General features: G+C 51.1%; 1 protein-coding gene across 1 annotated transcript in view; it reads left to right on the top strand.

The window, feature by feature from the left end:
- LOC142729569 (actin-like protein 6B) overlaps window positions 1-12,225 on the top strand; it is a 41,100-nt gene extending 28,875 nt beyond the window's left edge. Inside the window, exon 5 of the mRNA XM_075849254.1 lies at window positions 12,196-12,225. Within this exon, the coding sequence (XP_075705369.1) occupies window positions 12,196-12,225 (30 nt within the window). The remainder of the gene's footprint in view (window positions 1-12,195) is intronic.
- The last annotated feature ends 1,761 nt before the right edge of the window (window positions 12,226-13,986 follow it).

Below are 13,986 nucleotides of genomic sequence, written 5' to 3'. Positions count from 1 at the left end.
GGCATTATACTGTGTGGGGGCAGCTATAGGGCACTATACTGTGTGGGGGCAGCTATGGGTGCATTATACTGTATGGGGGGCAGCTATGGGGCATTATACTGTGTGGAGGCAGCTATGGGGCATTATACTGTGTGGTGGCAGCTATGGGGGCATTATACTGTATGGGGGGCAGCTATGGGGGCATTATACTGTGTGGGGCAGCTATGGGGGCATTATACTGTGTGGGGGCAGCTATGGGGACATTATACTGTGTGGGGCAGCTATGGGGACATTATACTGTGTGGTGGCAGCTATGGGGACATTATACTGTGTGGTGGCAGCTATGGGGACATTATACTGTGTGGAGGCAGCTATGGGGACATTATACTGTCTGGTGGCAGCTATGGGGGCATTATACTGTGTGGGGGCAGCTATGGGGACATTATACTGTATGGTGGCAGCTATGGGGGCATTATACTGTGTGGGGGCACTATGGGGAAATATACTGTATGGTGGCAGCTATGGGGACATTATACTGTATGGTGGCAGCTATGGGGGGCATTATACTGTGTGGTGGCAGCTATGGGGACATTATACTGTGTGGAGGCAGCTATGGGGACATTATACTGTATGGTGGCAGCTATGGGGGCATTATACTGTATAGGGGGCAGCTATGGGGGCATTATACTGTGTGGTGGCAGCTATGGGGCATTATACTGTGTGGTGGCAGCTATGGGGCATTATACTGTGTGTTGGCAGCTATGGGGGCATTATACTGTGTCGTGGCAGCTATGGGGACATTATACTGTGTGGTGGAAGCTATGGGGGCATTATACTGTGTGGAGGCAGCTATGGGAGCATTATACTGTGTGGGAGGCAGCTATGGGGGCATTATACTGTGTGGGAGGCAGCTATGGGGCATTATACTGTGTGGTGGCAGCTATAGGGCACTATACTGTGTGGGGGCAGCTATGGGTGCATTATACTGTATGGGGGCAGCTATGGGGCATTATACTGTGTGGGGGCAGCTATAGGGCACTATACTGTGTGGGGGCAGCTATGGGTGCATTATACTGTATGGGGGGCAGCTATGGGGCATTATACTGTGTGGAGGCAGCTATGGGGCATTATACTGTGTGGTGGCAGCTATGGGGACATTATACTGTGTGGAGGCAGCTATGGGGGCACTATACTGTATGGTGGCAGCTATGGGGCACTATACTGTATGGTGGCAGCTATGGGGGCACTATACTGTATGGGGGGCAGCTATGGGGACATTATACTGTGTGGTGGCAGCTATGGGGTAGTATACTGTATGGGGGGCAGCTATGGGGCATTATACTGTGTGGTGGCAGCTATGGGGCATTATACTGTGTGGTGGCAGCTGTGGGGACATTATACTGTGTGGGGGCAGCTATGGGGCATTATACTGTGTGGTGGCAGCTATGGGGGCATTATACTGTGTGGGGGCAGCTATGGGGGCATTATACTGTATGGGGGGCAGCTATGGGGGCATTATACTGTATGGTCGCAGCTATGGGGCACTATACTGTATGGTGGCAGCTATGGGGGCATTATACTGTATGGTGGGCAGCTATGGGGACATTATACTGTGTGGAGGCAGCTATGGGGACATTATACTGTGTGGAGGTAGCTATGGGGCATTATACTGTGTGGAGGGGCAGCTATGGGGACATTATACTGTGTGGTGGCAGCTATGGGGACATTATACTGTGTGGAGGCAGCTATGGGGACATTATACTGTGTGGAGGCAGCTATGGGGACATTATACTGTGTGGAGGCAGCTATGGGGCATTATACTGTGTGGGGGCAGCTATGGGGCATTATACTGTGTGGAGGCAGCTATGGGGCATTATACTGTGTGGAGGCAGCTATGGGGCATTATACTGTGTGGAGGCAGCTATGGGGCATTATACTGTGTGGAGGGGCAGCTATGGGGACATTATACTGTGTGGAAGCAGCTATGGGGACATTATACTGTGTGGGGGCAGTTATGGGGGCATTATACTGTGTGTAGGCAGCTATGGGGCATTATACTGTGTGAGGGCAGCTATGGGGCATTATACTGTGTGGAGGCAGCTATGGGGACATTATACTGTGTGGAGGCAGCTATGGGGCATTATACTGTGTGGGGGCAGCTATGGGGCATTATACTGTGTGGGGGCAGCTATGGGGACATTATACTGTGTGGAGGCAGCTATGGGGCATTATACTGTGTGGAGGCAGCTATGGGGCATTATACTGTGTGGAGGCAGCTATGGGGCATTATACTGTGTGGAGGCAGCTATGGGGCATTATACTGTGTGGAGGCAGCTATGGGGGCATTATACTGTGTGGAGGCAGCTATGGTGACATTATACTGTGTGGTGGCAGCTATGGGGTATTATACTGTGTGGTGGCAGCTGTGGGGACATTATACTGTGTGGGGGCAGCTATGGGGGCATTATACTGTGTGGAGGCAGCTATGGGGACATTATACTGTGTGGAGGCAGCTATGGGGGGCATTATACTGTATGGTGGCAGCTATGGGGGCATTATACTGTATGGTGGCAGCTATGGGGACATTATACTGTGTGGAGGCAGCTATGGGGGACATTATACTGTATGGAGCAGCTATGGGGACATTATACTGTGTGGAGGCAGCTATGGGGACATTATACTGTGTGGAGGGCAGCTATGGGACATTATACTGTGTGGAGGCAGCTATGGGGCATTATACTGTGTGGTGTCAGCTATGGGGGCATTATACTGTGTGGTGGCAGCTATGGGGACATTATACTGTATGGTGGCAGCTATGGGGACATTATACTGTGTGGAGGCAGCTATGGGGGCATTATACTGTGTGGAGGCAGCTATGGGGACATTATACTGTGTGGAGGCAGCTATGGGGACATTATACCGTGTGGAGGCAGCTATGGGGGCATTATACTGTGTGGAGGCAGCTATGGGGACATTATACTGTATGGTGGCAGCTATGGGGACATTATACTGTGTGGGGGCAGCTATGGGACATTATACTGTGTAGAAGCAGCTATGAGGACATTATACTGTGTGGAGGCAGCTATGGGGACATTATACTGTGTGGAGGCAGCTATGGGGACATTATACTGTGTGGTGGCAGCTATGGGGACATTATACTGTGTGGGAGGCAGCTATGGGGACATTATACTGTGTGGAAGCAGCTATGGGGACATTATACTGTATGGTGGCAGCTATGGGGCATTATACTGTGTGGAGGCAGCTATGGGGGCACTATACTGTGTGGGGGCAGCTATGGGGGCATTATACTGTATGGTGGCAGCTATGGGGGCATTATACTGTGTGGAGGCAGCTATGGTGACATTATACTGTGTGGTGGCAGCTATGGGGCATTATACTGTGTGGAGGCAGCTATGGGGGCATTATACTGTGTGGGGGCAGCTATGGGGGCATTATACTGTATGGTGGCAGCTATGGGGGCATTATACTGTATGGGGGGCAGCTATGGGGACATTATACTGTGTGGTGGCAGCTATGGGGCATTATACTGTGTGGAGGCAGCTATGGGGGCATTATACTGTGTGGGGGCAGCTATGGGAGCATTATACTGTATAGTGGCAGCTATGGGGGCATTATACTGTGTGGAGGCAGCTATGGTGACATTATACTGTGTGGTGGCAGCTATGGGGTATTATACTGTGTGGTGGCAGCTATGGGGCATTATACTGTGTGGTGGCAGCTGTGGGGACATTATACTGTGTGGGGGCAGCTATGGGGGCATTATACTGTGTGGAGGCAACTATGGGGACATTATACTGTGTGGAGGCAGCTATGGGGGGCATTATACTGTATGGTGGCAGCTATGGGGGCATTATACTTTATGGTGGCAGCTATGGGGACATTATACTGTGTGGAGGCAGCTATGGGGGACATTATACTGTATGGAGCAGCTATGGGGACATTATACTGTGGAGGCAGCTATGGGGACATTATACTGTGTGGAGGGCAGCTATGGGACATTATACTGTGTGGAGGCAGCTATGGGGCATTATACTGTGTGGTGGCAGCTATGGGGACATTATACTGTATGGTGGCAGTTATGGGGCATTATACTGTGTGGTGGCAGCTATGGGGGCATTATACTGTGTGGGGGCAGCTATGGTGGCATTATACTGTGTGGGGGCAGCTATGGGGCATTATACTGTGTGGTGGCAGCTATGTGGCATTATACTGTGTGGGGGCAGCTATGGGACATTATACTGTGTGGAGGCAGCTATGGGGCATTATACTGTGTGGTGGCAGCTATGGGGGCATTATACTGTGTGGTGGCAGCTATGGGGGCATTATGCTGTGTGGGGGCAGCTATGGGGGCATTATACTGTGTGGAGGCAGTTATGGGGACATTATACTGTGTGGGGGCAGCTATGGTGGCATTATACTGTGTGGGGGCAGCTATGGGGACATTATACTGTGTGGGGCAGCTATGGGGACATTATACTGTGTGGGGGCAGCTATGGTGGCATTATACTGTGTGGAGGCAGCTATGGGGACATTATACTGTGTGGGGGCAGAGCTATGGGGACATTATACTGTGTGGAGGCAGTTATGGGGGCATTATACTGTGTGGGGGCAGCTATGGTGGCATTATACTGTGTGGTGGCAGCTATGGGGACATTATACTGTGTGGGGGCAGAGCTATGGGGACATTATACTGTGTGGAGGCAGTTATGGGGGCATTATACTGTGTGGAGGCAGTTATGGGGACATTATACTGTGTGGGGCAGCTATGGTGACATTATACTGTGTGGAGGGCAGCTATGGGACATTATACTGTGTGGAGGCAGCTATGGGGCATTATACTGTGTGGTGGCAGCTATGGGGACATTATACTGTATGGTGGCAGTTATGGGGCATTATACTGTGTGGTGGCAGCTATGGGGGCATTATACTGTGTGGGGGCAGCTATGGTGGCATTATACTGTGTGGGGGCAGCTATGGGGCATTATACTGTGTGGTGGCAGCTATGTGGCATTATACTGTGTGGGGGCAGCTATGGGACATTATACTGTGTGGAGGCAGCTATGGGGCATTATACTGTGTGGTGGCAGCTATGGGGGCATTATACTGTGTGGTGGCAGCTATGGGGGCATTATGCTGTGTGGGGGCAGCTATGGGGGCATTATACTGTGTGGAGGCAGTTATGGGGACATTATACTGTGTGGGGGCAGCTATGGTGGCATTATACTGTGTGGGGGCAGCTATGGGGACATTATACTGTGTGGGGCAGCTATGGGGACATTATACTGTGTGGGGGCAGCTATGGTGGCATTATACTGTGTGGAGGCAGCTATGGGGACATTATACTGTGTGGGGGCAGAGCTATGGGGACATTATACTGTGTGGAGGCAGTTATGGGGGCATTATACTGTGTGGGGGCAGCTATGGTGGCATTATACTGTGTGGTGGCAGCTATGGGGACATTATACTGTGTGGGGGCAGAGCTATGGGGACATTATACTGTGTGGAGGCAGTTATGGGGGCATTATACTGTGTGGAGGCAGTTATGGGGACATTATACTGTGTGGGGCAGCTATGGTGGCATTATACTGTGTGGGGGCAGCTATGGGGACATTATACTGTGTGGGGGCAGCTATGGGGACATTATACTGTGTGGGGGCAGCTATGGTGGCATTATACTGTGTGGAGGCAGCTATGGGGACATTATACTGTATGGTGGCAGCTATGGGGACATTATACTGTGTGGAGGCAGCTATGGGGGACATTATACTGTATGGAGCAGCTATGGGGACATTATACTGTGTGGAGGCAGCTATGGGGACATTATACTGTGTGGAGGGCAGCTATGGGACATTATACTGTGTGGAGGCAGCTATGGGGCATTATACTGTGTGGTGGCAGCTATGGGGACATTATAATGTATGGTGGCAGCTATGGGGACATTATACTGTGTGGAGGCAGCTATGGGGGCATTATACTGTGTGGAGGCAGCTATGGGGACATTATACTGTGTGGAGGCAGCTATGGGGACATTATACTGTGTGGGGGCATTATACTGTATGGTGGCAGCTATGGGGACATTATACCGTGTGGAGGCAGCTATGGGGGCATTATACTGTGTGGAGGCAGCTATGGGGACATTATACTGTGTGGAGGCAGCTATGGGGACATTATACCGTGTGGAGGCAGCTATGGGGGCATTATACTGTGTGGAGGCAGCTATGGGGACATTATACTGTGTGGAGGCAGCTATGGGGACATTATACTGTGTGGAGGCAGCTATGGGGACATTATACTGTGTGGTGGCAGCTATGGGGACATTATACTGTGTGGAGGCAGCTATGGGGACATTATACTGTGTGGAGGCAGCTATGGGGACATTATACTGTGTGGTGGCAGCTATGGGGACATTATACTGTGTGGTGGCAGCTATGGGGACATTATACTGTGTGGGAGGCAGCTATGGGGACATTATACTGTGTGGAGGCAGCTATGGGGACATTATACTGTATGGTGGCAGCTATGGGGCATTATACTGTGTGGAGGCAGCTATGGGGGCATTATACTGTGTGGGGGCAGCTATGGGGGCATTATACTGTATGGTGGCAGCTATGGGGGCATTATACTGTGTGGAGGCAGCTATGGTGACATTATACTGTGTGGTGGCAGCTATGGGGCATTGTACTGTGTGGAGGCAGCTATGGGGGCATTATACTGTGTGGGGGCAGCTATGGGGGCATTATAGTGTATGGTGGCAGCTATGGGGACATTATACTGTGTGGAGGCAGCTATGGGAGCATTATACTGTATGGTGGCAGCTATGGGGGCATTATACTGTGTGGAGGCAGCTATGGTGACATTATACTGTGTGGTGGCAGCTATGGGGTATTATACTGTGTGGTGGCAGCTATGGGGCATTATACTGTGTGGTGGCAGCTGTGAGGACATTATACTGTGTGGGGGCAGCTATGGGGGCATTATACTGTGTGGAGGCAGCTATGGGGACATTATACTGTGTGGAGGCAGCTATGGGGGGCATTATACTGTATGGTGGCAGCTATGGGGGCATTATACTGTATGGTGGCAGCTATGGGGACATTATACTGTGTGGAGGCAGCTATGGGGGACATTATACTGTATGGAGCAGCTATGGGGACATTATACTGTGTGGAGGCAGCTATGGGGACATTATACTGTGTGGAGGGCAGCTATGGGACATTATACTGTGTGGAGGCAGCTATGGGGCATTATACTGTGTGGTGGCAGCTATGGGGGCATTATACTGTGTGGAGGCAGCTATGGGGGCATTATACTGTGTGGTGGCAGCTATGGGGGCATTATACTGTGTGGTGGCAGCTATGGGGACATTATACTGTATGGTGGCAGCTATGGGGACATTATACTGTGTGGAGGCAGTTATGGGGCATTATACTGTGTGGTGGCAGCTATGGGGCATTATACTGTGTGGAGGCAGCTATGGGGCATTATACTGTGTGGAGGCAGTTATGGGGCATTATACTGTGTGGAGGCAGTTATGGGGCATTATACTGTGTGGAGGCAGCTATGGGGCATTATACTGTGTGGTGGCAGCTATGGGGGCATTATACTGTGTGGAGGCAGCTATGGGGGCATTATACTGTGTGGTGGCAGCTATGGGGGCATTATACTGTGTGGTGGCAGCTATGGGGACATTATACTGTATGGTGGCAGCTATGGGGACATTATACTGTGTGGAGGCAGTTATGGGGCATTATACTGTGTGGTGGCAGCTATGGGGCATTATACTGTGTGGAGGCAGCTATGGGGCATTATACTGTGTGGAGGCAGTTATGGGGCATTATACTGTGTGGAGGCAGCTATGGGGGCATTATACTGTGTGGGGGCAGCTATGGGGCATTATACTGTGTGGGGGCAGCTATGGGACATTATACTGTGTGGTGGCAGCTATTTGGCATTATACTGTGTGGGGGCAGCTATGGGACATTATACTGTGTGGAGGCAGCTATGGGGCATTATACTGTGTGGTGGCAGCTATGGGGGCATTATACTGTGTGGTGGCAGCTATGGGGGCATTATGCTGTGTGGGGGCAGCTATGGGGGCATTATACTGTGTGGAGGCAGTTATGGGGACATTATACTGTGTGGGGGCAGCTATGATGGCATTACACTGTGTGGGGGCAGCTATGGGGCATTATACTGTGTGGGGGCAGCTATGGGGCATTATACTGTGTGGGGGCAGCTATGGGGACATTATACTGTGTGGAGGCAGCTATGGGGACATTATACTGTGTGGTGGCAGCTATGGGGACATTATACTGTGTGGGGGCAGCTATGGGGACATTATACTGTGTTGGGGCAGCTATGGTGGCATTATACTGTGTGGAGGCAGCTATGGGGACATTATACTGTGTGGGGGCAGCTATGGTGGCATTATACTGTGTGGGGGCAGCTATGGGGACATTATACTGTGTGGGGGCAGCTATGGTGACATTATACTGTGTGGGGCAGCTATGGGGGCATTATACTGTGTGGGGGCAGCTATGGGGACATTATACTGTGTGGGGGCAGCTATGGGGACATTATACTGTGTGGTGGCAGCTATGGGGACATTATACTGTGTGGGGGCAGAGCTATGGGGACATTATACTGTGTGGAAGCAGTTATGGGGACATTATACTGTGTGGGGGCAGCTATGGTGGCATTATACTGTGTGGTGGCAGCTATGGGGACATTATACTGTGTGGAGGCAGCTATGGGGACATTATACTGTGTGGAAGCAGTTATGGGGACATTATACTGTGTGGAAGCAGTTATGGGGACATTATACTGTGTGGGGGCAGCTATGGTGGCATTATACTGTGTGGAGGCAGCTATGGGGACAATATACTGTGTGGGGGCACTATGGGGCATTATACTGTGTGGGGGCAGCTATGGGGACATTATACTGTGTGGTGGCAGCTATGGGGACATTATACTGTGTGGTGGCAGCTATGGGGCATTATACTGTGTGGAGGCAGTTATGGGGCATTATATTGTGTGGTGGCAGCTATGGTGGCATTATACTGTGTGGGGGCAGCTATGGGGACATTATACTGTGTGAGGGCAGCTATGGGGACATTATACTGTGTGGGGGCAGCTATGGGGGTATTATACTGTGTGGGGGCAGCTATGGGGACATTATACTGTGTGGAGGCAGTTATGGGGACATTATACTGTGTGGGGGCAGCTATGGTGGCATTATACTGTGTGGGGGCAGCTATGGGGACATTATACTGTGTGGGGGCAGCTATGGGGACATTATACTGTGTGGGGGCAGCTATGGTGGCATTATACTGTGTGGAGGCAGCTATGGGGACATTATACTGTGCGGGGGCAGCTATGGTGGCATTATACTGTGTGGAGGCAGCTATGGGGACATTATACTGTGTGGAGGCAGCTATGGGGGCATTATACTGTGTGGTGGCAGCTATGGGGCATTATACTGTGTGGTGGCAGCTATGGGGACATTATACTGTGTGGGGGCAGCTATGGGGACATTATACTGTGTTGGGGCAGCTGTGGGGACATTATACTGTGTGGAGGCAGCTGTGGGGACATTATACTGTGTGGAGGCAGCTATGGGGACATTATACTGTGTGGGGGCAGCTATGGGGCATTATACTGTGTGGAGGCAGTTATGGGGCATTATATTGTGTGGTGGCAGCTATGGGGGCATTATACTGTGTGGTGGCAGCTATGGGGCATTATACTGTGTGGAGGCAGTTATGGGGGCATTATACTGTGTGGTGGCAGCTATGGGGCATTATACTGTGTGGAGGCAGTTATGGGGCATTATATTGTGTGGTGGCAGCTATGGTGGCATTATACTGTGTGGGGGCAGCTATGGGGACATTATACTGTGTGGGGGCAGCTATGGGGACATTATACTGTGTGGGGGCAGCTATGGTGGCATTATACTGTGTGGGGTCAGCTATGGGGACATTATACTGTGTGGAGGCAGTTATGGGGACATTATACTGTGTGGGGGCAGCTATGGTGGCATTATACTGTGTGGGGGCAGCTATGGGGACATTATACTGTGTGGGGGCAGCTATGGGGACATTATACTGTGTGGGGGCAGCTATGGTGGCATTATACTGTGTGGAGGCAGCTATGGGGACATTATACTGTGTGGGGGCAGCTATGGTGGCATTATACTGTGTGGAGGCAGCTATGGGGACATTATACTGTGTGGGGGCAGCTATGGTGGCATTATACTGTGTGGAGGCAGCTATGGGGACATTATACTGTGTGGAGGCAGCTATGGTGGCATTATACTGTGTGGAGGCAGCTATGGGGCATTATACTGTGTGGGGGCAGCTGTGGGGACATTATACTGTGTGGAGGCAGCTGTGGGGACATTATACTGTGTGGAGGCAGCTATGGGGGCATTATACTGTGTGGTGGCAGCTATGGGGCATTATACTGTGTGGTGGCAGCTATGGGGACATTATACTGTGTGGGGGCAGCTATGGGGACATTATACTGTGTGGGGGCAGCTGTGGGGGCATTATACTGTGTGGAGGCAGCTGTGGGGACATTATACTGTGTGGAGGCAGCTATGGGGACATTATACTGTGTGGGGGCAGCTATGGGGCATTATACTGTGTGGAGGCAGTTATGGGGCATTATATTGTGTGGTGGCAGCTATGGGGGCATTATACTGTGTGGTGGCAGCTATGGGGCATTATACTGTGTGGAGGCAGTTATGGGGCATTATATTGTGTGGTGGCAGCTATGGGGGCATTATACTGTGTGGGGGCAGCTATGGGGCATTATACTAAGTGGTGGCAGCTATGGGGCATTATACTGTGTGGTGGCAGCTATGGGGCATTATACTGTGTGGGGGCAGCTATGGGGCATTATACTGTGTGGTGGCAGCTATGTGGCATTATACTGTGTGGTGGCAGCTATGGGGGCATTATACTGTGTGGGGGCAGCTATGGGGGCATTATACTGTGTGGGGGCAGCTATGGGGACATTATACTGTGTGGTGGCAGCTATGGGGGCATTATACTGTGTGGAGGCAGCTGTGGGGGCATTATACTGTGTGGAGGCAGTTATGGGGACATTATACTGTGTGGAGGTAGCTATGGGGCATTATACTGTGTGGTGGCAGCTATGGGGCATTATACTGTGTGGTGGCAGCTATGGGGCATTATACTGTGTGGGGGCAGCTATGGGGCATTATACTGTGTGGTGGCAGCTATGTGGCATTATACTGTGTGGTGGCAGCTATGGGGGCATTATACTGTGTGGGGGCAGCTATGGGGGCATTATACTGTGTGGGGGCAGCTATGGGGACATTATACTGTGTGGGGGCAGCTATGGGGGCATTATACTGTGTGGTGGCAGCTATGGGGCATTATACTGTGGGGGCAGCTATGGGGGCATTATACTGTGTGGTGGCAGCTATGGGGCATTATACTGTGTGGGGGCAGCTATGGGGGCATTATACTGAGTATGGGGGGCTGCAATGGGGAAATATACTGTGTGGGGGCCACTTTGGGGGCATTATACTATGTAGGGTCAGCTATAGGGGCATTATCCTGTGTGTGGGCAGATATAAGGGCATTATACTGTGTGGGGGCCACTAAGGGATCATTATACTGTGTGTGGGGGGGCCACAGGTTTGGGGTTCACTCAGATATCCCCCGCCTTCCCATTCTAAACCCATAGCTACGCCTCTTCTTAGCGGCAATTTTTTTCTTCTTCAAGAACATTTCCAAAACCAATTTTTTTTTAGGGACCAATTTAGTTCTTACCTTGCTTTAGGGGGTCTATATGTCAGAAATCCCATATAAATTACCCCATTTCTAAAACCCGCACCTCAAAGTATTTAAAGCAGCATCTAGAAAGTTTCTTTAGATTCACGGGAATGAAAGCAAAGTAAAAATAAATTTACACATTACATTTTTTGGGGCAGATAAGACAATTTGAATCTTTTTTTCCTGGAACGCAGAGAAATGTAAACAGAGAAATGAAACTCAATATGTTTCGAAATATCCCATATGTGGCCCTAGTGCTACGTGAGAAATGGAGAAGCACCTTCTGCTCCCGGGATCACATCGTTCTTGGTGACATTTACCGCTCTTAGCAGCGCCTGCCCCGCTTGGACTGTACAATGGTCCTGGTCACAGATGTCCCTTTTCCTTGCAGGACTGGCTGGATCAGCACCGTGGCTCCTAATAATTCCTGACCGGTGGCCACTGGCAAGGGCAGGAACACTTCATGGCCTACTAGGACTTCTAGTGGTTTGGTGGGGGCACCGTTACACAACCTCTTCACCCGGGTTGCCGTTTTAGCTCGACTTCTGGGCAGCACGCCCGCTGCCTTAGACGAGATTCACACGACCGGGTCCCGCCCGAGCCCGAGTGTCGGCCATTTTGCCGGCCGGTTTGCATAAAGTTTTGCATCCGTTCCGGGCCGGGCAGATCTGGACAGTGACATCAGAGGCAACTCCTGAAGGGGTATCCCCATGTGTTCGGGGATTCCGCTTCAGGAGTTTCCCCTGATGTCACTGCCCAGATATGGACAGAGACCTCAAGCGCACTGTCCAGGAGCGGAATCCCCGAAAACACTGGGATTCCGCTCCTTCAAGGAGCTAAAGTGGGGCTAGCACATAGCAGAGCGGGGAGATACCTCCCTGCTCTGCTATAGTGGCGTCGCTACAGTAGTAGCAGCCGCAGCAGCAGCTACTAGCGGTGCCATGGAAGGTGTCGCCGTGCCGGGGCGCTTTTAACAAGTAGGGGAAGGGAGCCAGCGCAGTGCTCCCTCCACCTGCTGTAAACCCCGGCCCTGCCACACAGTGTACAGCGCACAGCCATTCGTCCGAATGGCATCAACTCCTCCTCCTCACATGCACTCTGCGCTGTGAGGAGGAGGAGATAGAGCGCAAGCCACGGAATACCCGGCCATCACTCGGGACACATTCCGGTGATGGCCGTGTATTACCCGCCCCATAGACTTCTATGGGAGCCGGGCGGCCGTGTATCCGGCCGAAAATAGAGAATGTCCTATTTTTTGACGGCCGGTTTTCCCGTCCGTCAAAAAATCGGTCGCGTGAATAGCCCCATTAGGGGTCTATTATTCCTAATGCAGCCGGGTGCCGGCCGGGAAACCCTGTCGTGTGAATGAGGCCTTAGGGTTATGATCAGTTTAGATCTTACTCCTCACAACCAGTCACTCCCTCGCTCCGATCACCATCACCTCAGACATCTCCAGAATCCGCCATTTTGCCTTTTGAGTCCTTTATTATATAAAAAAATAAAAATAAACTATACATAATTGGTATCGCCGCGTCCGCAACGGCCTGACCAGCCAAGGTGTTTCGTTATTTATCCCGCGGGGTGAATGCCGTAAAAGAAAAACATAATAAACAAAAAAAAAAACGTTCCGGTTCTTAGAATAAGGCGACAGAAAAAGTTTTTTTTTTTTTATAAAAAGTATTTTATTTTGCAAACGCCATAAGACATAAAAAAACTATAAACATCTGGTATCGCCGTAATCGTATCGCCCCGCAGGATAAAGGGAATATGTCATTTATAGCGCACGGTGAACGCTGTAAGAAAAACGGAATAAAAAACAATAGAATTGCTGTCACTACACCGCTACACCAACGCGTCTACCATGTGCCAGTCACTACACTGCTACACCAACGCGTCTACCATGTGCCAGTCACTACACCGCTACACCAACGCCTCTACCATGTGCCAGTCACTACACCGCTACACCAACGCGTCTACCATGTGCCAGTCACTACACCGCTACACCAACGCCTCTACCATGTGCCAGTCACTACACCGCTACACCAACGCCTCTACCATGTGCCAGTCACTACACTGCTACACCAACGCCTCTACCATGTGCCAGTCACTACACTGCTACACCAACGCGTCTACCATGTGCCAGTCACTACACTGCTACACCAACGCGTCTACCATGTGCCAG

Source organism: Rhinoderma darwinii, unplaced genomic scaffold (genome assembly GCF_050947455.1).
Source record: "Rhinoderma darwinii isolate aRhiDar2 unplaced genomic scaffold, aRhiDar2.hap1 Scaffold_721, whole genome shotgun sequence".
Lineage (NCBI taxonomy): Eukaryota > Metazoa > Chordata > Amphibia > Anura > Rhinodermatidae > Rhinoderma > Rhinoderma darwinii.
This window is presented reverse-complemented; position numbering and strand designations above follow the sequence as displayed.